The 25,337-nt window shown below is 43.6% G+C and overlaps 1 protein-coding gene across 1 annotated transcript; it reads right to left on the minus strand.

Moving 5' to 3' along the window:
- Positions 1-3,115: 3,115 nt before the first annotated feature.
- LOC128906720 (nuclear receptor subfamily 0 group B member 2-like) lies at positions 3,116-8,025 on the minus strand. The gene is made up of 2 exons (XM_054194499.1): positions 7,452-8,025; positions 3,116-3,369 (listed from the first exon to the last, which is right to left on the minus strand). The coding sequence occupies exons 1-2, from the start codon at positions 8,023-8,025 to the stop codon at positions 3,116-3,118; spliced, it is 828 nt and encodes a 275-aa protein (XP_054050474.1).
- Positions 8,026-25,337: the final 17,312 nt, after the last annotated feature.

Raw genomic sequence — 25,337 nt, forward strand, 5'->3', positions numbered from 1 at the left:
GGACGTAGAAGCTGTTAGGACCTGAGAGGTGTTTGTGAGAGGAACTCGTATGTCTACTGCCATATGATATTGTTGATACCAAATGTACAAATACAATTTTTGGATGTACACTGCTGCTGGCTGCTCATGGCTTGGATGGGCGTACACTTGACTGGGTGAAAAACTGTCTGGATGGCCAGGACCAAAGAGTTATGCTGAATGGAGTTAAATCCAGTTGGCAGCCGGTCACAAGTGGTGTTCCCCAGGGCTCAGTATTGTGGCCGGTTCTCTTTAATATCTTTATCAATGACCTGGACTGAAGGGATCAAGTGCACTCTCAGTAAGTTTGAAGACAACACCAAGTTGGCCAGGAGTGTTGATCTGTTTGAGGGTAGGAATGCTCTACAGAGGGATCTGGACAGGCTGGATTAATGGGTCAAGGCCAATGGTGTGAGGATCAACAAGGCCAAGTGCCGGGTCCTGCACTCATGTCACAACAACCCCATGCAGCGCTACAGACTTGGGGAAGAGCGGCTGGAGAGCTGCCCGGCAGAAAAGGAGCTGGGGGTGTTGGTCGACAGCTGCTGAATATGAGCCAGCAGTGTGCCCAGGTGGCCAAGGAGGCCAACAGCGTCCTGGTCTGTATCAGGAATGGTGTGTCCAGCAGGACTAGGGAAGTGATCATCCCCCTGTACTCAGCACTGGTGAGGCCCCACCTCAAATACTGTGTCCAGTTTTGGACCCCTCACCACAAGAAAGACACTGAGGTGCTGGAGCGAGTCCAGAGAAGGGCAACAAAGCTGGTGTGGGGTCTGGAGAACAAGTCTTATGAGGAGCATCTGAGGGAGCTGGGGTTGTTTAGCCTGGAGAAAAGGAGGTTGAGGGGAGACCTTATCGCTCTCTACAACTACCTGAAAGGAGGTTGTAGGGAGGTGGGGGTCAGTCTCTTCTCCCAAGTAACAAGTGATAGGACAAGAGGAAATGGCCTCAAATTGTGCCAGGGGAGGTTTAGACTGGATATTAGGAAAAAATTCTTCACTGAAAGTGTTGCCAAGCATTGGAACAGGCTGCCCAGGGAAGTGTTTGAATCACCATCTCTGGAGGTATTTAAAAGATGGGTAGACGTGGTGCTTAGGGACATGGTTTAATGGTGGACTTGGCAGTGTTATGTTGGTGGTTGGACTCAATGGTCTTAAAGGTCTCTTCCAACCTAGACTATTCTATGATTCTGTGCTTGGGTGAATCTTAAAAAAAAAAAAAAAAAAACAGACAAAAAGCAAATGTCTGGACTGATGTTTCCATTCACTAACACAAACAACTAACCATGGAATATCCTGTTACTACACACCACTTGATCTGTGGTGGTCCTATTGAACCATTTTAACAAAAATCTACTGAAAACCGCTAGCCTGAAGGCTTTCCATGGAAAACATCAGTCCCAAAAGCTTCATTTCAGAAAGGTTTGGTTAGCTTGTAACATAGGAAGGTGAGTTGTGATTACTGTAGAGGCTGTTACTTCCATGATCATTAGTACCCGGGGGCTTGGTTAGTTTGTCTTGTTTGGGGTTTGCTTTTTTCCCCTTATTTTTACAAGTTATTTCTCAGTTATCAAAGTGCGGAAAAATGTGTAGTATTTAGTCAAAACTGCTAGATATTAAACTCTTCTTATTATTTAAACTCTTTTTTTCTTGATTGACTTTGTTTTAAAGTCCTTTGAACATCTATCTCTGTATATAAATATGTGTTGATGTACATGTGTATATATATATGTGAGTTCTTTTTTTACAATTTTAGCCTGACTTTCTAAGGAAGCATGGAATATACTATCAAAATCTTTGACGTCCTGTCTATCTACCTGCCTGTCACTCCCCATTTGGTGAATTTGAGCCCCCTTGCCAAAGAAAACGAGATTAGACCCTCTACTGAAAGAACACAGAAATTAATTCCTCTTAAGTTTCATGGAAACCGCTGGGAAAGGAGTGGGACAGGAAAAAGATACAAGTAGCTTCCCTTACTGCAGCTAAAATGTAAGCTGAATGTTTTTTTTCATCCTGACGGATGAACAGTCAGCACACACATAGCATGGCGCCCACCCCAACACGTGCTGCCTCTTCTCCAGCCAGACAGATAGGAGACAGCGAGATTTGTGGAGAATGCCATAGCACACTTGGAGGTGGAGACGCAGAACCCTTGCAGTGAGAGATGGAGGAACAGATTGTACACAACTGTAGGAAACCATATTTCAGTATTTCTGCTGTCCAAGGAATATCTGCCACCTGTTTAGATGGAAGAGAGGGTAATTATAAAAAGGTGCAGGGAGGGCTAAAGGAGAAAGGCCTTAAATATGTAGGAAACTGGGCTATGTTAGTTCTGCTGCTTATGGCATAACACAGTACCTTTCAGCCTTTGTTATTCCCATCCTGGAAACAATCCTGAACAATCCTGAACAGCTTTTGTCTAGTCAACAAATTTTTGAATCATATTGTTCAGTTTCTTAGTCAAGGAAGGACTTTGTGAATAATGTGAATAATGGGAGAGGGATTTAATGCCCACAGTTTACTGCAACACTTAGAAAAGAAACCTATAAGAAAGCAGTTAGTAAGGGGTAGCTCCATCAAGCAATTACAGCCACGGAATAGAGTTCTCAGTGGAACAGAAAAGGGATTGGGATCAGGGAATGACATCCCAGGAAAAGGATGGATTTATACTGATTTTACCATTGTTCAGCCTTTTATGTATCTATTCATCTTCAACTGGTGATGCACTGAATAAAATTTACTACTGCCCCTTTTCCTGAAAGCAAAAACTTCTGGAAAGCCAAAAGTATATAGTAGAGTTTTAAACAGCTATACAAATGTTCACTAGAAATAATATGGTTGAATTCAGCTGGAAAGTATGCTCTGCTCCTAGACAGTCTTTGGATACGTTAGACTAAAAGTTTTTGAAAGCACACGGAATCATGAAATGCTTAGATTTCTCTGCTTTTAATTCTAAAATGTTACAAAATTACATCATCGTACAAAAATATATATGGCTTACAAAGATGCATCGATGATTTGCTTGAAATGTGTATAGCTCATAAAATCCTCTCATCTCTTCAAAAATAGGTAATTGAGAGCACAGATGTCATCTGTTTTCAAAGCCAGTCTGGCTTGATATATAGGGTTTCTAGAAGTAATACATTCAGGGTGGCCTCTCCTAGGACGGGCCTGAAGAAGAGCTCTTCAATAGCATCTGTATCAATGTCCTGAAGAGAGGCGATTAGTTGCAGAATCCAAGCAAACCTGCCTAGGTTTCTGTTGAACATCATTGAGATAAATTCCATCAAGGCTTTCTGAGCTTCCTGCTGCAGTGTTTGTACATAGGGGAGACATTTTAGGACATGGCATCCTGTCAAAACAAAAAGTAAAATAATAAATCTTGAGTAAACACTTTCGTTCTGTGCCCCTCATAATCATGGGTGTCTGGCTTTCTAGCTTATAGTTCTACTTTCTCCTGAAAACGATAAAAAACTTTCTAAATTTACTTTTTGGAAAAAAAAGACAAGATATGCATAGTTGAATAATTTGAAGGAATATTGAGCAGCATTGTAAGCACATTGGAATTTAGCCCATTACATTAAATCCAGCTTTGAAATGGTAACAGGAGGTAACTTTGACTCAGTACAGATGGAGAAGCTTTCTAGTGTTGACTACCCACCAAATGATACTGAGACCGTAGTCTGAGTAGGTGGAAACATTCCAGCTCTAATCTAAAATAGGTAGGTAACATCAGGAAGACGGAGGTGGTGGTTTGGAGGAGCAAGCAGGCTGGCAGTCTGAAGACATAGATTTCCAGTCTACCCAGCCCCATCTCTCTCCTATTGTTGCCTCTGCTTGCTAGACTGAGCTGGGGCACTATGGTTCACCATGCTATCTAGGTATCTTCATTTACAGTCTAAAAAGAGCATAAAGGTCCCCTGTGAGATGTATCATGACCCACAGGTGTAGGATAGATAATTGTATTTCTCATTTTTGTGCTCTCTTTCCTCAGCCATTTCTGAAGAGGGAGAGGTCTCTGCCTTATGGAGTCATGGTCCTGAGCCTCAGTCACATACCTCCCATAGCACATGACTTCAAACCTGCTGGTTCACTGACGGTTTTTGTGGGTGCCAGGGCTCAGTTCAAAGGACTCCTCATGTTTATCCTTTGGCTCCGCTGGGGTCGCCTTGTCATGTAGCTCTCAGCAACCTGTTGCCTCCTGTCCTCAACGCCTGAGGATAACACCAACTTTTCTTCCTAGAATTGCAGCCCAAGTTTTGACTTCTGCCTCTCCTGCCTCCCACGTCTTATTTTAACCTATCTCCCAGCACACACTCCAGTTTAGTATCTTCTACAGTGGCTGACTTCATACCTCCCTTGAATGGGATCTGAATAGCTTAGACCAGGGAGTGTTTTACAGAGGACCATTCAAGTGTGGGAGGCTCTGCCTTCTTGCCTAGTGCCCTGTACTAGGACAAAAGCAACATGGTTGGGCTTTTGCAGTTTGTGGCTGCCTGCCCTTTGTCAGTCTTCAGCAGCTCTCTTCTCCCTAGGCATCACTGCCAGAGGAATAGAAGCCACAGCAAAGCCTGCAACCAGGCTAGCCAGAAATGAAGGGTATGGAAAAGTCATCTTCTCCCCCCGGATTACCACCAGCTGCAAGATGTGAGGATGGTTCCAAGTGTTAGATTTTTCATGGAAAGGAAGTTGTCAGGATTTTGTGTATTCAGGATGGAATGGCAATTGCTTATATCCCTTCACATTTGCTTCGTTTCCCCATTTGGTCTTCTTTTATATGTAATCAAATACTGGGTTTAATTTGCAAATAATGAGAAACTTCTTGTTCTGAAATCTGTTGTAATAATATGCAGTCAAACACATGTTTCCAGATGAACTGTAAACCTCTTAAAAGCATATTTTTTAATAGAAGTCCTGTCACAGCCTTGATGGAGTTAATATATACATATATTTTTATATATAACTCCATAAATATATATATATGGCACTGATACAATAGCAGCACTGTTTTTCATGATTCCCCTCTCTTCACTGCACAGTTCCCATTGCTTCGCAGGCAATTGTCAAAAGCAGCAAGAGCAGTTTCATCTCACTCTGTGCTGTTCATGTGTGGTGACAGTCCTACCTGCTCCTTCCTTTGACTTATTGCCTAGATGCTAGAGAAGGCCTTGCAGCTGTACCCTTCACCCATACACCCGTACTTCGACCTCTGTGAAGCCACCTAGCCAAAGCACTCCTGTGAAGAGCAGGGATGGCAATATGTTCTGGAGAGTCTGGATTCAGTTGATGCAGGGCTGCCCGTTACCTCTCAGGGGTTGGGCACATGCTTTCTCCTTCACAGGTTCTTGCTGGCCCAGATGTGGTCAATCAGTAGCCCAGCCAGAGCCTCCTACACAGAAGTACTACATAAATTGTGCTTTAGTGGGAGGACCTACACTCCATGCTGCCTGCCAGCCTGTCCCCAGAGGGCATTTTTTTATGATAGTAAGCACAAGAGATTACTTAGGGCACAAGCAAAGCTCCATTATCCTTATTTGTCATGCTTCTTGCCCAAGCCCTGGCCTAGCTGTGCTACTACAGCTGCATTTCTAGGCACCTCGTTGAACTCCAACTCGTAACCCAGCTCTGGAGTGCTCCATGCCTGGTGCTTCCCATTTGCCTCAGCCAGTTTTGGTGGTCCTAACAGGGATTGAAGATACAGGGCAGAAGCCCACAGGAGGTACTGCATGATCCAGGAGACGGTTTAGTGTTGTCGCTTCTGGTGGCTGCCTGAAATCTGCTTAGAACTGAGGTCTGTAAAATATTAGGATTTGGCCAAACATGAAGCCAAAACTAAGAAGGCATCTGAAAATGTGCTGCATGTATGTAGAAAACATTTTCTGAGTTTGGTGGAAAGTGTTCAAAAGCTATTAAAAAAAAATAATGGTGAAATGACAGTTGTGCAGATTTGTTTGCCACAAAACAGGTAGAGAAAGGACAGTTCAGGCTGTGTGTAATCCCTGAGTACCTGTTTCAGCCCAGAGTTAGACTGTGACTCTTTGTTTCATCTGGAGTCAATCCAGACTTAACTGAGGTCCCCCCAGCCACCTTTTGCAGCCTGTGGAAAAAAGGCACCTCCAGATAATAGGGTCATCGCACCTAAGGACTAGGGAGTCCCCCTGAAACTCTGGACAGTGTCTGCAGACAGCATGAAGGGCTGCTGGGCCTCTCAGGTGGCACCCCGGGGAAGCAGCAGGAGTTAGCACAAATCCAGAATGTAACACTGCTGCTGCTGCTGCTTCCTCCTTCATTAAGTGAAAATCACATTTATCCACAGAGATAATAAAAATGCCTGCTAGTTAAACTGTGTAAGCTGCTGCACATGAGGGATTTCTCCTCTTATCATCACCCTAGATATAACTGGTGGTTTCTTTCAGCCTGATTTTATTGTGAAAATTTGAGAAAATAACTTGCACTGAAACGAACTCCACTGGTTTGATGCTGCGGCATCAAACATGAGAAAATACCAAACATCTGGATGACATTAAATCTCAAAAATCAGAATTTGAATCCTACTGGAAACAAATATAAAGTCACTGCAGCCTTTGAGCAGCCGATAAACCATTCACCGCAAGAAAAATCATGGAATAACTGAAACATTCCAGTATGCTTTTGGTGCAGTCCCAAGTATAGCACACTGCTGACAGTGCAGCCAAGAGCAGTGATCGCTGTGGAAGGAGTCGGGGATCTGAGCCAGAGCAGACTGGAGTCAATAAGTCTTTCCATTTACTTTAGTGGACTTAGATCTCCGCTTTTAATGACTCACGCGCTCCGCGGTGCTGACCTAGGCAACCTTCCTTCCTAAAGAGGCTGCACTTGGCACCAGAAGCGAGAGGATGCAATCACTAGTCTGAGTTTGCTCCGTGACTGCTGTCCCAGGCATTGAATGTAGAGATACTAAAGGATAAATACATAAATAAAAGCTGTGTGACCTCAACGCAGCATCCTTTTGCCTCATTGTTGTAAATCAGATGATATAGATTATTTTATCTTCTCCAGTGTTCTTGCTACAGAGGAAGTCTTTGTTAAAATACTTCTAATACTCACATCGCGTTCCTACGTACCGTCTCTTCTTTGCTGTACTACGGGTGAGGCTGCTGTATTACCTTGGAACCGGAAATCAGTTTGAAGTGACACAGTTAATTCTTTATGACTTAAAATTTGTCCAATAGAAGCTGTTTCGGCTTACACTGTGTGACCTACTGCACACAACTAAGGAACCTAAATAAACTAGTTCAGGCAGAAAATCATTGAATTGTTGGAATATAGATTTTTGAGAACATTTAGCTATATTCATAGAAAAGAATAAAACTAAACACTTGTCTGTAAGCAAATGAAAACGCCAAATGTCATTCTAGGCACATAATCATCTGTGTAGCTTCCAGGAGGACTTACCAGAATTAAAAAGAATAATTCCTTTAAGATAGGCATATTCTTTTGCACTTATGTCCAGGTCCCAGAATTTCCACAATAAATTCTTCATCTTCTGAACTTCTGCTGAAGGTGCTCCCAGTGACGAGCTGCCCAATTCATTGCTAGCTGTCAGAGACTGGTTGAGGAGGATTTTCTTCAATAAACTAGGGGCTGAAATCTCTCTCAGGTCAAAATCCACCCCTTCTTGTGCCATGCCCAGGACAAAAAGAGGGCCCCAGTTCTGCTGTATGAGGACGAGCTGATCCTCCCAAGGCAAGTGATAAAAAGAAGGCAAGTTTCTAATAAAAGTTAAAGTCTTCAAGAGGACTTCAGAGGCTCTTCTGCACGTCACTTCTGGTGTTTTCAGGGCAACTCTTCTCCTGTGGACACAAGAGCAGCCCTTGCTTCCCATGGAGCGATGGGGACCGCAGTACTGCTGGTGCCACTTGGCCTGACTTCCATCCTCTCTGTTAAGGATCTGGTACAGGATGCTCTTAGTGTGGCGTGTCTCACACTGACATTTCCCAGATTTCTCATCTGGGATCTCGGTAGCCATAGAGCCAGAGTTCCCTGTGGCAAGAAACAATGCACGTGGAGCTATGCGTCAACGGCAGGGGAGAGCATTTCTGCCACACAGAGAGGAGTTGTGTGCTTTTTATATACATGGGCGGTTGAAAAGTAATATGACCCTGATCTGCAAAATTACCTTGAACTTTATTTGCACCAGTCTGTTTCGAATGGGGCGGGGCTGCAGGCTGACGGTGTCGCACCGGGCTGCCCTAGCCCCGGGGGAGCAGGAGGGCTCACTGTGACGAGCAGCTCGCCACCGTGTCCCGCTGCAGGCAGGCTGTGCCTGGCCTGCTGCCGCCATGACAGTGGCTCTGCGCTGCTGCCACCAGCAGTGGCAGTTTTGCAAAGACCAGCTATAAAACAGGTACAATCTGCCCCTGAGAGGAAGCCCGGTGAAAACTATGACGCCTCAAGTGAAGAAGGAACAAGTTGTCTGTGTTTTTATTGATACACTGACCTTGCGCGCGAGCACAGAAATACATTTGTACTTATGAATGATGCTGTGGTAGCAGTCCCTTGAGTAGATGCTTTTATTTCTTGTTAAAAGGAGCCACCTGAAGATGCCATGGGTGTCTACCATTCCTTTTCCCAGAGCACTTAACAGTGTTCATACCTTACACTGTAGCTAACAGGATGTGACACCTATATCAAGGAGCTCACAGGTGGAAGTCCCAGGGATGGAAATCCCATGTATAGGAATTATTTCCCATTCCTGGGAGATTTGAGAGAAACTTCAGAAAAAGTCAGCTGCTACAGCTCATGACAATGTTGTCTATCTATCTATCTATCTATCTATCTCCTGCATTTCACATACAATAATTTGAAATGCAGAACATGCGGACTTCTCCCAGACTTGCTGTGTAATTAAATATTCTTCATACAAGCTGTTGAAATAAAACTGATAAAGAAACAGAGTAAAATGGCGATTCGTACTGTTGTACGTGTGAACCTTTGTAGCAGAACAAGAGCTGACTGATACAATTGTCAGGAGTCGCCAGTAAACATCAGGCAACATTAAGTGGCAGGAACGCAAGGAACTCAGCCTTAATTGAAATTGATACTTCAAGTTTTTGTTACTTCACACTCTCTTGCTCTTATATAGGGGAAGAAGTACTAAATTTTTTCACCAAGCATAGCGTTTATGCATTCCTACCATCTGGGCTCTTAGCAAGTCTTAAAAAAAGCAACTCCAAGAGCTACTTCCGTTAGACCTCCAAGCCTTAGGTGTGTAAAGGCCATCCCACCAGATGCAGAGCTGCAAATTTGTTCTTTGCTACAACTGCTTGTTTTTTCCATGTTGGGCCCTTTAAAAATTTCCATTTATTTACCTCTCCATGATATTTATGTTGCAAATTTTTGCCCTTCTGAGGAGATAAAAAGCGGAGGAAGAGATGACTGCTCCAAAGTTGAGCAAACTCGAAGTGTAGTGCTGCTGAGGAGCAACTACCACTAACTGCAGTGAAGGTCAAGGGGGCCCAGAGCACTGAACACCTGATGAGATTTGCGTGTCCCCTTCTTCGTCCATTCAACAGCTTTTTACTGTCGTTCATTGCTGGGGGTATCAAAGAGCTTTTTTTAGGTTAAAAGGCACAGCAACAGAGGAGTTCCCAGAAAGTCCCATTCTTCTTATTCTCACTGTAAAATTCTAGCTGGGCTGAGGTTCAGTGGAATGAACTCCAGTTGCAGGCCTGATGCTGTCTGAGGTTCTGTGTGAGTTACATAGATTGGCTAATGGCTGGACTAGAAAAAGAGACCAAGGTTGCTAAATTCATCTGGGTATGAGAGTGAGCTCTGATAAAAACAACTCTTCTACTCCAAGGAAAAAAATCTTTGGCTTCAGCTGAAATCAGCACCATTTCACAGTTCACCATCATTTCACAGTTCCTATTAATTGTGCTTATTAAAGTTCTACTCCAGATTAAATTGGTTCCCTTCCTACTTTTTTTTTCCTGAGATCTGCATCAGTCACATGCAGACAGTCCTGACGTCAGTAACATACGGTATTGGATACCATTTCTGTTTATCATAATTGATTTCCTTTGATTGTGTATAGTTCGAAGAGGCAGAAGGAGACGATATTTTTCTAACAGGAATTCCTGGCATATTGTAATAGCTTTATGACCGTTTACCAAAAATACAGAGTAAAGGTTAACTGCCTCAGCACAACTGCTAAGGACACATCATCAGCTTTTTCTGAGAGAATGATTACTTACAATTATGAGTCAATATTGAATCGCAGGTGAAAATGATCCTGGCGGTCCTGATTCAAAATTACCTGAAACGAGCTCCCCCTCTGACCTAATTTTCTCAAATGTAGAGGACCAGCAGCTGAATTTAGCTCTGTGCTTGTAAATTAGACAACGGTTGTTTTTTCTTTCTAAACCTTACCTATAGAATGGTCGAAGCCACATGCACTTAGATGTCAAGCATCTACAGTCTTCTTACTACAGTAGCAATGCTTCTTTCAAATGTTCAGAAAGTGTATTACACAAAATCCAATTTTGTGACATGAGAAATCCCCATGGACATTATCTATTTTAGCTGTTTGTAGCATGACGTTTTGAGAACATCAGTGAGACACAGTCACATCAGTGTTATTTTTTCTGTTATGCATTCATATACTTTCTCAATCAACAAAGCACACACCCCCGCAAACACTTGCTGCCACCACGTTTTCTCTGCAACCATCAGAATTGCTCCTCGGACACAAGTGCCACCATTCGGACAACAAAAAAATGTATCCTAAGTTCACACACAGAATTGCTACAGACAGATCACGGATATTCACACCATTGCTTGGAATTGTCCTGCTCCAAGCAAGGCTGCCATCTGCATCTCTCCCATGACTAATGTTGTTTTGCACGCCTGTATATTACTGTCACAAGTAATATATAGCTAATACAACTCATCGCCTTTGTTGTTTAGGTGATTCACACACACTGCAACTTTTTTCTTAAAATCCCTGGATTTTTCAGGTTTGCAAAAACTGCCTGCTAGGCATAGATGGTCCCAGGCTTCTACCCTCTCTGACCAGTGTGCCACAGCAGGGCCAGTGTCAGGAAGTCAGCAGGAGCTGAGGGATAGTTGCTACTATTAAATATCCAGTGACTTACGCACATTCTTAAATATCCTATTGAGTCCAAAAGTATGAGGCATGTAGCATTTTTGGCTCTTAGCCCATAGCCTTAATTTGCCTAATAGCATACTTGGAAGGCTGAAGAGGCTTGTCTGATAATAGAGGAGCTTAAGTAGCCATCTCACCCTTACCTTGGCAGTAGCCAAACGTAAGTCCTTCAGGAAGAGTGTAAGATATATAGCACTATTCTCATGAGTACTTCTCTTGCGTTCAATCTTTTGTAGCTGAGGGAATTCCTGAACCAGAGTGATTTTATGCATTTAATAACTCTCAATTAATTTCTACCCTATTATCTCATGCAGCCTGATCCTGAAGCCACATAAACATCCACATTAGCCTATGTCGAGCTCTGTGAATGTGAGACAAAACTTGATCAAATATGACATTTGCTCGATTTAGTGCCTTCTTGCTTTTGTACTGGGGGAAGAAAAGGAATCAGTCAATCCCTATTCACCCCCTCTATACCTTCCTTTATTTTATAAATCTTGGTAAGACTCCTAGAGTCATCCTTTGTCCAAACTAAAGAGACATAACTTCCAAAATTGCTCTTTCTTTAGAGCGGTACCGTGCCTTTGATCATCTTGTTACCCTTCTTTGAACCTTTCTTAGCCCTGTATCTTTTCTAAAATATTCTTTAAGGGGAAGTGGGGAAAGTATCAGAACAGGACACAGTATCTAGGACTTAGGAGAGCATGGATTTATACACAGACAGAATTACACTCTCTGTTTTGTCTTTTCCAGAAGTTGCTCCTGAACACTGAGCTGTTGTTGCCGTGAAAGTGTCACAGCCCCCAAGTTTTACTCCTGAGTAATAGTCATCAGTTCAGGGGCTCTCATCTTAGTCAGGAGCAGAGTCAGAAGTGTTTTCCCTTATGTGCATCTTTTGCTTTATATATATATATATACACTGAATTGTCATTTGACACCTAGTTGATGATTTTCATAAAGCCCTTTGCAATTCTTCTGATGGCCCTAGTCTTCCTCTGAATAATTTTGTATCATCAGCAAACATTCCTATTCTGAAATTTTGAAGGCACTGCTCTCCAGAATAATTCGCTCGACGCTCTGAGTTATTTAAAAGACTATCATAATTTAAATGTAGGGCAGAAAATCTGACATTGTTCTTGCAGTTGAATGTCTGTATATACAAGTATATGTATGCTGTTATTGGTGCACAACATATATAGTAACTAAGTTATTACTAAGCAGTGATGGCAAGCTCTCCTGCTTTCCTAAAAGGTGAGACTGGAGGCAGATGCATTTCTGGAGGAGAAGAATCTCCCACAATTATTTCATATGGGCTACGAGAAGGAAACACCCTCCTAGGAAGCTGACAGCAGCCTTTTTGAGGTCATCCTGTCACACCAGCCTGATACATGCACGTATTCCTTGATTCGGTGATCTCTTATCTCTCTGGTGTCCCGTACAAACATTTAATTGGCCTATAAACATCTGTATGACTTCAGAACAGGATCTTCTCCAGGAGTTTTGTACATTTAGTTTTCTGGGAGGAGCTGGGTGAATCTTGTGTCATAGGTGCTTTGGAGGACACCTGACTTCACTAACAGCCTTAATGATGGCAAAAGGAGCCAGTAATAAAACCAGTATCTTTCTAGAAGGGTTCCTTAGCCCCCTTGTCCCATAGTGCACGATGTTTTTCTTGAGCAATAAAGATACTAGTTTCCCAACTAGAGGAACCGGGAGGTACCATTCAGACTGCCCACTTTGGCTAGGCAGATAGTAGGAAGTATCATCCCCAAGTTAAAGCCTGCTCAGCTTGGAAACAAGCTCTGAAACGGTGTCTTTAGCTTAAGTTCCAACAGGTAATGCCATGGCAAACCAGGATTTGGCCCTTATATCTGAAGCAAGAGTATGTAAATTATAAATCCAGTTAATTTAAGCATGTTTAGCTAATCTTGAAGATTAGTGGGTGAACTTCTCAAGTGATTGAAGTTAAGCATGTGAAGTTAAGCACTTTGCTTGATTAGGTCTGGTAAAATCAGTATCTTTTTGATGACCGGCATTTGGATAGAAGTAGCAAATTAATAGGGAGGCAGCTGCCCCAGGAGGCCTTGCAGTGAAATGTTGTCTATCACTGAAACTAGGCCTGTTTTAAATGTGCCTCTGGTGACCGAGTTAAGGAAAAGGCAAATGTCTCTGAACTTCTGCTTCACATCTTGACGTGAAGAAGGAGCTCTGAGAAGCTCCCTTCCTAAAAACCTACCCCGGGGCATCTACAGTTCACTCATGTTCTGCTCTTCTTTGTTTTCAAACACACTGGAGTGACTTTTTGGCAGGTGGCAGTCACTGGCTGAAGGAGGGAGGGTGTTTGTCTTCATTTTAGACCAAAGACACTTTGTTAGAGACTTTATGCTGCCCGACCATACTTTAGCTGTTGCAGATGTGAATGCAAACATGTGTTATCTGGAGCTATAGCCAAATCCAAGACTAAAATATTAGTACAGAAAGTAAATAATCAGCTCAGTGATGCTCCTTGGACAGAAGATGGGGTGACACAGGAACATATTTCTTAACTCTTCAGCTGCTTATGAATCTAAAGCAGCAGTGGGCAGATTTCCACGTGGGCAAATGCACAAATAAACACAAAAGGGCTTTCACGATTGTTTAAAACAAACAGACAAACCCCAGCTGGACGAGTAAACTCTTTCCATGATTTTTGAGCAGCTTTATCCTGCCTCTTAGTAACATGGTGTCAGAGTCGTCTTCATCTAAAACTCCCAGCAGTCATCACTTTGCGGTTGCAGCAGAGCTGCGCGCACCGTGGCAGACATGCTGCTACTGGGCCATCTCTCCCTTGGTTAAAGGTAAGGCTCTGTTTTAAGCAGTGTATAGAAAGGGGCATGAATCTGGAGACATGAGTAGGTTTTAACCTGCCCAACATCACTTGTTTGCTTTCTTCATACTAGAAAAATTGGTGAAGGGTAAATCAGCAAATTTTTATAAGGGCACACCTGGGGGGGCAGTGGGGTGTAGAAATTATCAAATACACCAGAAACAACCTCGTACCAGATTGTGCCATTTTTCTACGGCTCCCCCACCAAGGAGACGGTGTTTGTACAGTCACCCTTATCAGCACTGGGACAGGCACCATCTGTCATTTTAAATACAGATAGATACACCACTTATTATTGCTCAGCAAGTGGAAAATGCTGGAAAGCAAAGTAGAAAAAGGGCACAGTTTTGAAAAAGCAAAGTTAGAAAACGCTCCTGGCTAGCAACGTCATCTCCAGAGTGGCATGGAAAAGGTGACTCCTCCCTTCAGCCCCCTCCCCTGCTGAGAAGAGAGGTTGAGATGGTGATAAACATTTTAATGTGGTATGGAGCCCACTCTCATATTAAACTTAAGTCTGTTTTATATCATTGAAGATAAATGCCTAGTCTAGTGGTTAGCACTCTATAAATACCACAGATTAGCGAGTGAAGGTTAGATGACAGATTAGATATGTGGTATATATCTTCAGACAACTTTATGATAAAATGAGCAAGGTCTTAACAAGTAATCTGTTGTCCAAAAAACTAAATCCCAAATACTTCCATTTTATTTTGAAATACGTGAGGGGCCAGAGGTATAGGCCTAGCGCGTTGAGTTTTCCCTGCAACAGTGTTAACATGCCCAAATTCCCCTCACTGTTTGCCATAGGATAACTTCTCTATCAATAAATCTTAAATTAAATATTTATCTATTTGGACTGGGAGGGGGGGAAACGAAGAAAGCAGTTCTATCTCAAAATTTGGATTTTCTTATAGCTCAGACTACTTAAAAACTGATAGAAAAATCTACATAATTTGCGTTTGATTCTTCACAATGGGTTACTGATTATGACTCACGGAGCCTGTAGGTACAAATCTCCAAGTGTTCACCCAACCCCAGAGAGACTCTTCACCAGATATTTCCTCACCACAGTTTACCCAGAAGAGCCCCATTTCTTCTATCTGTCTTTGACCATCTCCCCACCTTGACTGCTGAGACTTTCTTCTACCACACCCGTGCCAAGGAGATACCTGCCCCGTTCTCTCACAGCTGTTTTCCCATCTGATTTGAAGTAAGGCTGGGAAGAGTTCAGGCACAGCTGTGGTAGGATCTTATTGCAGAAATATTTCCTTACCATTTTCCTACTATTTCCCAAAGGGGTAGGGACGGAGCAGTTCACAAAACCACCGCATCCAGGGTCTAGGACATCAGGGAATCCCTGGGACTGAGAGGAGTAACAAAACCCAATTCGCTTTACGTCCAAGTCTAAGCACATCTTCAATTGCATGAGCTTGAATTACTTGATATTTTAGAGACTCTCCGGTATTACATACAACTGATACTCAATCTGTTAAACATTTACCTAACTGGCACCACTGAAGACCAATAAGGGCAAGAGTCTGCCAACCTTTAGGCAATCATTCCTTTAGGATAAGGCTGATTTGACAAAACTAGGGAGGAAGAAAAGATGTTGAGTCATATACATGGTGGAAATTGTAAAGGAAATCTTTCTATCGCCATGTATGAGGCTTTATTGTCAAGATACTTTGGGGAAAGAGCCAGCTTTCTGATAACCATGGAGTTCAACAGGAATGAAGAAAAAAGGCTGAGAAAACCTTGCCAAAGAGTAGTACGGTTTTGAGCGAACTGGATTAGGAAACTAAGGCTAAGAAAATGAATTTTGAGTGCTCAAACCCAGAGTAAGATAGTCACAGTGTCTCTGTGGAAAGAACCAGGATGCTGAGACAGTGGAACATCCTGAAACTTTGAAGTAGTACAGGTTAAAAACTGAAGGGAGGGAAAGGAGGAAAAGGAAAAGATAAATCTGAGCACATTTAATAAGAGCAGATTATGACAGGATAAATGTTATTTGCAAATATTCATATTGAGATGTGAGTTGCCCATGGAGCCAAAGGTGGCCACAAGACACAAGCACTTCCATGTCGTTCACTGATAGTTTGAAAGACATTCAGACCTTCTTCTGGGCCTATTTCTATGTGCAGTAAATGAATGCTTTGCTTATTCAATATTGAGATTTCAGCGTTGTGAGAACTGCTGCTTACTCTGGCATTTATGTTATTCTTGTCACTGAAAAATGGCTCTGAGACTTTTAGAAGCAAGAGCATTTGCAAAAATCATATTTTTGAAAGAGAAGTCTGGCTCTGTTTCTCTCATAAAAGTCTGCACTTAACCACTTTTTAAAAAAATACTATTATTTTAAGGTCAGTGGAAACTCCATTAAAGTGTTTCAGGAAATCGTCAGATCATTAGAGCAATGGAAATTGAAATGTATGCAATGTACTGATTTCAAACACATTATAAAACAGGGGGCAAGAAATCAAGTGTGTTCTCTAGTCTTAGTGTAACATTCTTCTCTGGGACCCACACAATTTGGGAGCGATTTTATCATGCTATATGCCAGTGACTGCTCCTAGCTTGCAGTGGCTACCATAAGGTATTTTTCCTTCAGAGATTCCTGCATCGTCACCTCTCAAACTGGCCTTTGAAACTAAGCAGAGACATAACTTTTTCTCCTTTATCTGCCCTGGGAAATACATGTACGAGGAGCATCGTCCTCGAGAGATTGCCTGATACCTAGAACTACCACCCTGAAGGGAGCAGATGTCTTAGAGACCAGTCATTCACTTGAAATCGTGTTCAGAAAGGCAAGTTTCATCTAAAAGCAACTGAGAGTGTTGGAGAATCCAGATGAGTCAGTAGAGCTGCAAGGCTTGTGTGAACACGTAAAAAGAAACAAAAGACCAAGAGAAGCACGCGTCTGCAGGGTGTTTAGGTTAGTGCTCAACGATCCTTTCACCCTCCCTGATTCCTGTGACAAGACGGTAAGAGTTTCGCGTCAGTCCTGTAAGAGGGTACATCCAGACTCCGATGGACTGAAGTGTTCATACCTTCAGGACCTGCTTCCCTTTATAGATCAGATCCAGCAGCGGGGGTCATTCTGCCCCAAACCTCTCCCCTGTTTCCTCCATCCTCCTGCCCCACGTACTTATTGCTATTTAGGCCAAGCAGCAAAGGCTCTTGCACTTCCTTCTGTTAAGCCAGTACTCGATACCATCTGTTGAGAAGATTTGAATCTCCTTTGGACAGGGCTGGAGGGTTTGTCCTCACTCAGACAGGTCACAGCTATTCCAATAACTCGCCAAGACCCTTCACAAGCTCTCAGCTCAATGTGAAGTAGAGCTGAGCTGGGAAATGCCCAAATCCCAGGACATAAATATTTCATATTAAATCTCCTATTCTGTACCCACACCAGGTACCCTGCTAATCATGTTTTATCCAATCTCTTAAGTGTGAAAAAATGACACAGCTCGTTACTTGATCTCGTTTGAGACTAGAGTTGATGGCAACCACACATGCGGAGGTGACTGTATTTTGGAGGGTACCTCAACCCAGTTCCCAGCTCTGTCTTTGGAGAGGCTGCTGGGACAAGTGTTAAGTTGACCCAACAGGTCCCATTTTGTGGTAGGAGGCCACCCTCTGTGCTCCTGCCGGGTCCTGCATGCTTCCGCACCCACCAGACCCCTCAGAGACTTGGATCTGCATTGGAAAGCAGGAGAAAAGTCATCTCCAGAGAGAATAAAATGACCTTGAGCTGGTTCATCAGTGGAAAAGGACAGCAGAGCTGGTCTGGGCGATGGGCAAAATCCTTGTCCCTGGTTCAGCAGAAGGAGAGTCTCACCAGCTCGAGTGAGACTTTTACCAGGCCTTTTACCAGGGCTCCCTCCAAGATTTCAAGTTATGCAGGAGGTGGAAATGATGACTGTACCCAGCATGGGTATTTCAGCAAAGACGGAAAACTCCTCTTACTGCATTTTTTCTAGACATGAGAAATTATGATCCACAGAAAAAGTCGTGGCAGTAATAATGATTTTTGTTGCACGTTAACCTGACTAATAAGGTCCTGTGTATCTTTACATGTGTCAGGACCTGCAGGAGGTGGCTGGGAGGGAAAATCCTGCTCCGTCTCACTCACAGGCAGCAGCAGCATTTCCCATCCCAGGGCGTCCACCAGCGGTTTTGTTTGCCATGCAGTTGTGTTGAACAGGGGAGCCAGGGGCTGTGACCCATTGGGTAACAAAAGCAGCGTTTTGAAGGACAGCATTCCCGTTTCTCTGTTTGCTATGGTGCGTGCTAACATTACTTTACTAATGAACGATGAGCTACGGCAAAGAATAGGTAGGTTTTTCAGATCAAACATAAGGACGGAACACCCAGTAGAAAACTAACATGAAAATTTTAATTTCACACACATTTTCTCTTCAGCAACTATCAACATGAAATGTTCAGTTTATTGTGACTTCAAGTATCACCTTTAAACCCCCAAAATCTGGAGCGAAAATGAAGTCAAAACAAATGGGGAAAAAAGTAATGCTGTTTTTATTTTAGATGTCAAAACGAGATGTCACTTTAAACACTTCTAAAGTTAAAATAAATAATATAGAATATATTAAAAGTGCCGTGCAGATTAGCTAAAAATATTTATTTTTGGAAGAACTTCTTTTCCATTCTAAGTTCATGTGTCCACAGCAAGCTGTATGGTTTGAAAAAAACACCAAGCAGAGGTTTGGCTGTTTCATTAGCTAGCCTTCCTCGCCTTCTGTATGAATTTGTGTTTCACTGTGCACGGAGGATCAAGAGATTGTTAATAGCGCATCAAAAAACACGTCTAGACCCAAAATGTCATTTCAGGAGGCAAGAGAAAAGAAGAAATGCGTAGAACATAGAAAATCCCACCCTGCTAAATAATCCCATTAACAGGAGAGGAAAAGGTCTCTGGAAGATCAAATTTTCTTCTGAAAAATACTCTTGAGGACGTTTTGACAAAAGAGTAGGTGCACAAGTATTGATGTCATCAAAGGGAGTGACTTCACCAGGGCAGTACCACTGAAGTGCTCCGGTTCCTGTTTTATTGCACCTCTGCCATTTACAGTAAACCCATGAGAATGATTCAGGTGCCCCACGGTCACCACCATGCGACCACTTTGGTGGTGAAAAGGATAAGGGTGAAATTAAGAGTGAGGTCTTTGTGTATTCTGTTACATATTAAATCCCAACACCGAAATCTCAACAGAAGGAGGCATTTAGAAGAAGAGAACAACCAAGGAAGCAAACTAAGCAAGCAAATAAAAGAAAATTATTGGGGGGGAAAAATAGTATTGCTGCTCATTGTTGTTCACTGTTATTGATTGTTAAGAAAATAACACTTCACTGTTTGAGCTAGGAGATAAGTTTTAATCACAAAGAACATAAAGAGGAACGCAGGAATATTTTTTTCCCTTTGATTTTTTTTTCTAACAGCAAAATAATTTTTCCCCGCAAATAAAGCATTTCTAGCACTGATGTCCACAGGGAACCACACAATAAGTGGTTGGGTTTGGATGTGTCTTAGCTGCACATAGCTGATACTGTGATTCAAAAATGATAAAAGAAACAATGGCATGTGAAGATACATCAAAACGTGCATTAACTTCCTCTATAAACAAATGTTTTCTGCCAGCCCTTTCTTTCCTGCCTTCTGTTCTGTGTGCTTGTCTGTCACTGGGTGTTTGTAGAGCAGATAAACCAACTGGACCTTGACCTTCTTTGGATTCATCACAAAACAAATTAATATAAGAATATATTCTTATATAAGAAGTAAACATACTCTAGCAGCTTATAGGTGCATCCTAGCTCATTTCTCTCAAGAAAACCAGAACATTTCTAAATTTGAAAGTAAAACTGGAAGGCAGATTAACTTTGATTACCACGTACCATTATTTCTAAGATACTTGCTGGGATATACCCTCATGTACGTGTATCACATGTCACGGGCGCTATTTATGGTAACACACATAGCAAGAGCAGCAGCGATGGAAAAATACTTCCCTGTTTATAGGGTATGATGAAGATTTTCTCTGTCACTCTATGTCCAAGACTTCTTTTTTCTCACTCCATCACTTGACAAATCCAGGTACGCATCCGAGTCCCTGAACGTGCAGATGGATCAGTTACAGACAGCATGATGACCACACACCTGGTACTTCTATGCATGGACCCAGTGACTTTTGATCTGACAGTCATCTGCGTGACTGTGTTATTTATTTTGACTCTAACCGTCTTAAAGGTAAACCAAACTACCCAGATGTAATTGCAAAATCCAAGGACAGGGAATTATATGCAGGTTGACTTCACAGATAGAAAACAACTGATAAGAGACCAATATGACAGCTGACTGTAGTTAACCTTTAATTGAGATCCAGCAGCAGCACGTGCTTGCTAAATATGCCGTTTCAAAAGCAAAAAATACACATAATCCCATCTTGTTTATGCAACAAGTAAAATTAATGGAAAACATTAATCCTGGTCCGACACGACCACGTTTACGTTACAAAGCCACAATGTGGTGAGCACCATTTGACACCAAGCCTCAAGTCGGACTGCTTTGATTTTGTCTTTACTTCACATTGTGAAACCAGTGCCTTAATGGCAACTTTGCAAAGACAACAAACATAAATTTTTTCATAGAAAATAAAATCATTTACACGTGCATGTATTTAAGCATAAGCAGGCCTCTTTAATCAGGTTTCTGCATATGTTTTGCTGTGTTCTAGAGCCGCAAAAAAGCTGCTCTAAAAGCAGCTCTTAAAGCCCACGAGTAGCTTCCCCCAGCTAACATTACCCATGACTGATCCCTTCTTGCTGCGCCTCTCTCCACTGATGTAATTCTAATACTAATTTCCCAGTTTATATTCATGAGAGACATAGAGCAGAAAAAAAAAAAAAAAAAAAAAAAAGGCAAGCAGTGTATCCCTGCCTAAATTTATTGATAAAGTCCTTCACACCTTCATCCCTGCGTTCCACTGCATGTAGATATTTCAGGCAGTTTGGATGAATAGGATTTCCATGTGAAATGAAAACGGGGAGGGGCAAAGGTTATTTCGGGCGCTGCTGCCATACAAGATAGAGGTAGAAATACAAAAGAGGTTTGCAATGACTGCTCCGCGGCGACACAGATGGAATCCATATCTCATCACATCAGAGATGGTGGCCAGGAGGACCACCTGTGGTAAAGTAAGAACTTCTATGAAAAACGTGCACTGGAGAAGATGAGGTGCAAACGTACTAGAGGCTGCCGAGCGAATGGGTTTATGTGAAAGAACGCAAGGAGCAAGATGGATTTGCAGGTAACCACTCCTCGTGGCATGGATGGAGCAATTGGGCGGGAAGGGAAAGGAGCTGAAGACTGAGAAGCAGAGCTGAGCTACCCAGCGCCTCGAAGGGAGAGTACAAAGTTCATAGACAACTAGAGGAGACCCTACAGGCCTCTGGAGGTGGTAGAAACACCCCACAAAAGCAAGCCTGTTTCTCAATGCCTTTGTGAACTGTGCAGGTGCCTCTTAAATAGTCATCTCTTCGATGCTGGTGAACAGGAACCATTTTCTTCACACACCTACACCAAGATGCTTTAAAAGGGTGACTCAGAAACACTTCTGCAAACAATGTTCGCAGTTCATAGTTCTGATGGTTTTACAGAAAATCGGTTGATTAGTTGGCCTGACAGAGGAAGGGGATAACGGACAAAACAATTCATGGTGCTGATCCCTGGCCTTTCAAACCATACGTTGACTCAGAGTATGTGAAGCAAGAGACAGCCCAGGTACTACCAGCTGACCAGCACAGCAGGAGATCCTCATACAGCTCTCCCAGTACAACAGCTCTGCAAGGGGGAGACATTTGGGTTCTCGCCATGGAAATCCAAGAAATTATTTCTATAGATTTTCCTTCTCCAAACAATTCATAAAAATAAGCCGTTGTCTGATGTGCAGCCTCTGTGGAGACCACGGGCTGTCCCTCACCCCCGGCTGGCACAAGCTCACCAGAACGACTGGTAGTTCCAAATCTCACAGCCTGATCACCAGCTTCATTCAACAAAGCTAAAATCTCAGAGAGAGAAACATTTGGAGAGCAAGCAGCTGACCCAAGGACAAGAGGCATTTGTCTTTCCCACCCCTTAGACCAACGCCAGCTTGCCTGAAGCCCTTTATCCTGGTGAAATTTCATCTGTTGCAGAGAAGCTGTGGAAGTGATGAGTCACTGAGAAAGATAAGGTCCTCAATGAGGCCATAAATAAAAAAATCAAATCCAGACAGCAATATCACCCTTACATTTTAGGCCATTGAGTTTGAGCATAATTAAGCGCAGCGCGCAGCTCGTGAAGCTGAGGCTCAGAGAGGCCGTGCAGTTTGTCACACAACCCGATGGTACATTTGAGACCCAAACCCATTTTTCCTGATTCTTCGTCTGGTGCCCTGCCAGCCAGGGCCCTTCGGAGTCCCGGGCTGAGCCCCAAATTAAATCAACTCATCCTCTTCCTCGCTTTGTAGGACAGATCTCTCCTACTAGAACCTTATGCGTTCGGGAGCCTGTTCTTGTGCTGACAAGCCTGAAGTGGCCCAGCCTCTGCAATACAAACAGAAACACTTTTGGGGCACAACTCCAAGGCCCTCAGCACTTGCCAGAGAAGCACACACCTCCTCCTTTTTATTCCTCTGAAGTAATAAGCTTAAATTCAAAGCACCCCTCAGGAAGCTTCCCCTGGCAGCTCTCTGCAGTGCTTTGAAGGACTCACGTGTGGTTAGCAATTGTCCCTAGCAGGAGCAGACCACCCTTTTGTCCTTTCCAGTTTAGTCAGATCCTCAGGCAGCCCTCTCTGCCAAAACTCAGAACTCCGCTAAAACCTGCAAGGAACCATCCATCAGCATCACCCTCCTTCAAGAGACAAAGCCAAGATGCTGCATCTTTGAGCGGAGGCTGCTTGTGTCCTGCTGCTCTCGGGAGCTGTGCGGTACCAGGCAGACCCGCTCAGCCACACGAAGGTGACCTTCTTGTTTAAGGGACTGTCTTTGCCGAGCAAATGCAGCTGCATTCAAATCTGGACCTGCCCCTGCCTGCAGGGGATGTTGCAGAGGGTAACAAAAAACATGACTGCTTTAGCATGTGTGTGGCTGGAAACGTCCGAGGCTGAGATTGAAGCAGCACATGAAGGGAGAGGAAAGATGGGAAGCAGGCACAGGAGGGAGAAGGGAAGGAAGAAGCGGTTCAGCATCTCAGCAGAGGAGGCTGTGCCTGATGGAGCAATGGTGCAGGGGGCCGCATCCCTGCCCCCCCCCCGGGTGCTGGGCACAGCAGCTTTCGGCTTTCAAGCCCTTCTCAGATAAGTGAGTTGTCACCACCCTGGCTCTCCAAGCGAAGTTCCTATCTCACAAGAGCTCAGAGCTAAACCACTTCTTATTTTCTCTCCCTTTGAGTCTGTTCATCCGCAAAGCTCACCTCCCTGCTAGGAGTTACCGAAAGGGTTGGTGTAAAACGTCTACCATGATAGAGGGTGTTGTGTGCTAGATGTCTGTAATCCAGGGGAAGATTGCCTAGTTCTGATCTGTTTATTCTCAAAAGATGGTGAGGAAGTTAAATAAAGTAAGTAATTGCTTTTTTCTAAAAATTCTTTTAAAATGCAGGGGAAAGTGCACCATACAGTTCGCAAAAACTCTGCTGTCGGCAATGCTATGGTGCCCTCAAGTGGATGTAAAACACCCAGAAACGGGCTACAGCCCAGTCCTCCTCCTGCCGGGGGTCTGTGCTCTCTGGTTTGCAACCCCAGCCCCCAAACACAGCGTGTACCCGCCCTAAGAGCCCCTCGCAAGGCCAGAGGAATAAACGTGCTTCAACACTAAAAGAGGGCCAGACCAAAAGTTTCTCACCTAGTTAAGAGAAATTTATTTTTCAATAAAAGTAAAAGGGGAGTAAAGGGGGAAAGCCTTGGTTGCAGTATAACCCTCCTGATGCTTCCAAGGGGTAAGAAGCAGAAAATCAAGGGGCTTTTGGGCCCAAATGCCATTGATCTTGATTCCCTTCCCAGGAGCAGCATTGTTTGCCTTCCTCTGGAAATGACCAGTTGATGCCGAATTGCCAGACACTAGCCCCTGCTGATGTGCCACCCAGTCACCTGGCTGTGCCAGCAGCTGTGAAATACTCTAGTTTGCCCACTACTGCTTCTCTGGTGGCAAACTACCCACCAGAAGGTTTGCCTGAGCCAATTACATCCCAGAAAATTCAAGGGACAGCACAAGCTCAGGAGAGGTAGGTTGGGTGAGATGACCCTGGTCAGAGACAGAAGCGAGTTCAGGTGTATGGACGTGAGCCACACAGTGCCCTGGCCCTCAGGGATGGGGAAGGGGCCTGTGTCTGCTCTATCCACCAGAGAAGACACAGCCACAGCCACCAAAGCAGAGGGAAAGATGCTCCTCCAGGAGGTCTGTGTCACATAAGGGTGAAGGTGCAATCAGGGCACTCCATGAAACCAAGACCAGGCTGGATGGGGCTTTGAGGAGCCTGGTCTAGTGGGAGGTGTCCCTGCCCGTGGCAGGGGGTTGGAACTAGATGATCTTGAAGGTCCCTTCCAACCCGAACCATTCTATGATTCTATGAAGCAGATCTGTGAAACCAGCACGAGTCCCAAGCCAGGCGTGCTGCTAGTGATCAAGAGAGACTGCAACATTTAGCTGGAAACAGATGCCAGAATCGCTGCTCTTCACAGTAACGCCATTGTCACAGCAGAAGATGGACAGAAAGAAACAATAAAGATACACTACCATAAAGATAATCAGCAGTGAACTGGACATATAGGCTAACAGCACATGAGAAAAGACACAGGCTCCATTTATGGCTTCCTCCTTCCCGTGTTTATGTTATGAATGTACCATGCTCTTTGTCATATCAAAGATATAGGGGCAGCACAGGCTTCAACAGCCACCCTTAGAGATCTTGAGAGGCTGGAGTGGAAATAAGACAACCCTGACACCCAGTTCACATAATTTAAAGTAATCCCTCATGTTTAAGACTATCCAGCGAGCCTGGTGGAGCTTACTGCTCAGAGGGCACAGGGCAAGTCATACTACTACTAGAGAGGACTTGAATCGTGGTGGGTGATGTAAAGCTTCATTTAACAGCTATGCTTATCTAATTTACCTCAGCTTAACACTCCATGAGATAACACTGCATGAGGCAGAGGTCTGTTAGAAGAACAATGCAGGCATTGATGTACATTCACAGCTCATTGCCCATCATGGCCTTTTCTTCAGAGCTGCTCCTCAGCCAGACAGTCCCAGCCCTC

The sequence above is a fragment of the Rissa tridactyla genome, chromosome 3 (assembly GCF_028500815.1).
Source record: "Rissa tridactyla isolate bRisTri1 chromosome 3, bRisTri1.patW.cur.20221130, whole genome shotgun sequence".
NCBI lineage: Eukaryota > Metazoa > Chordata > Aves > Charadriiformes > Laridae > Rissa > Rissa tridactyla.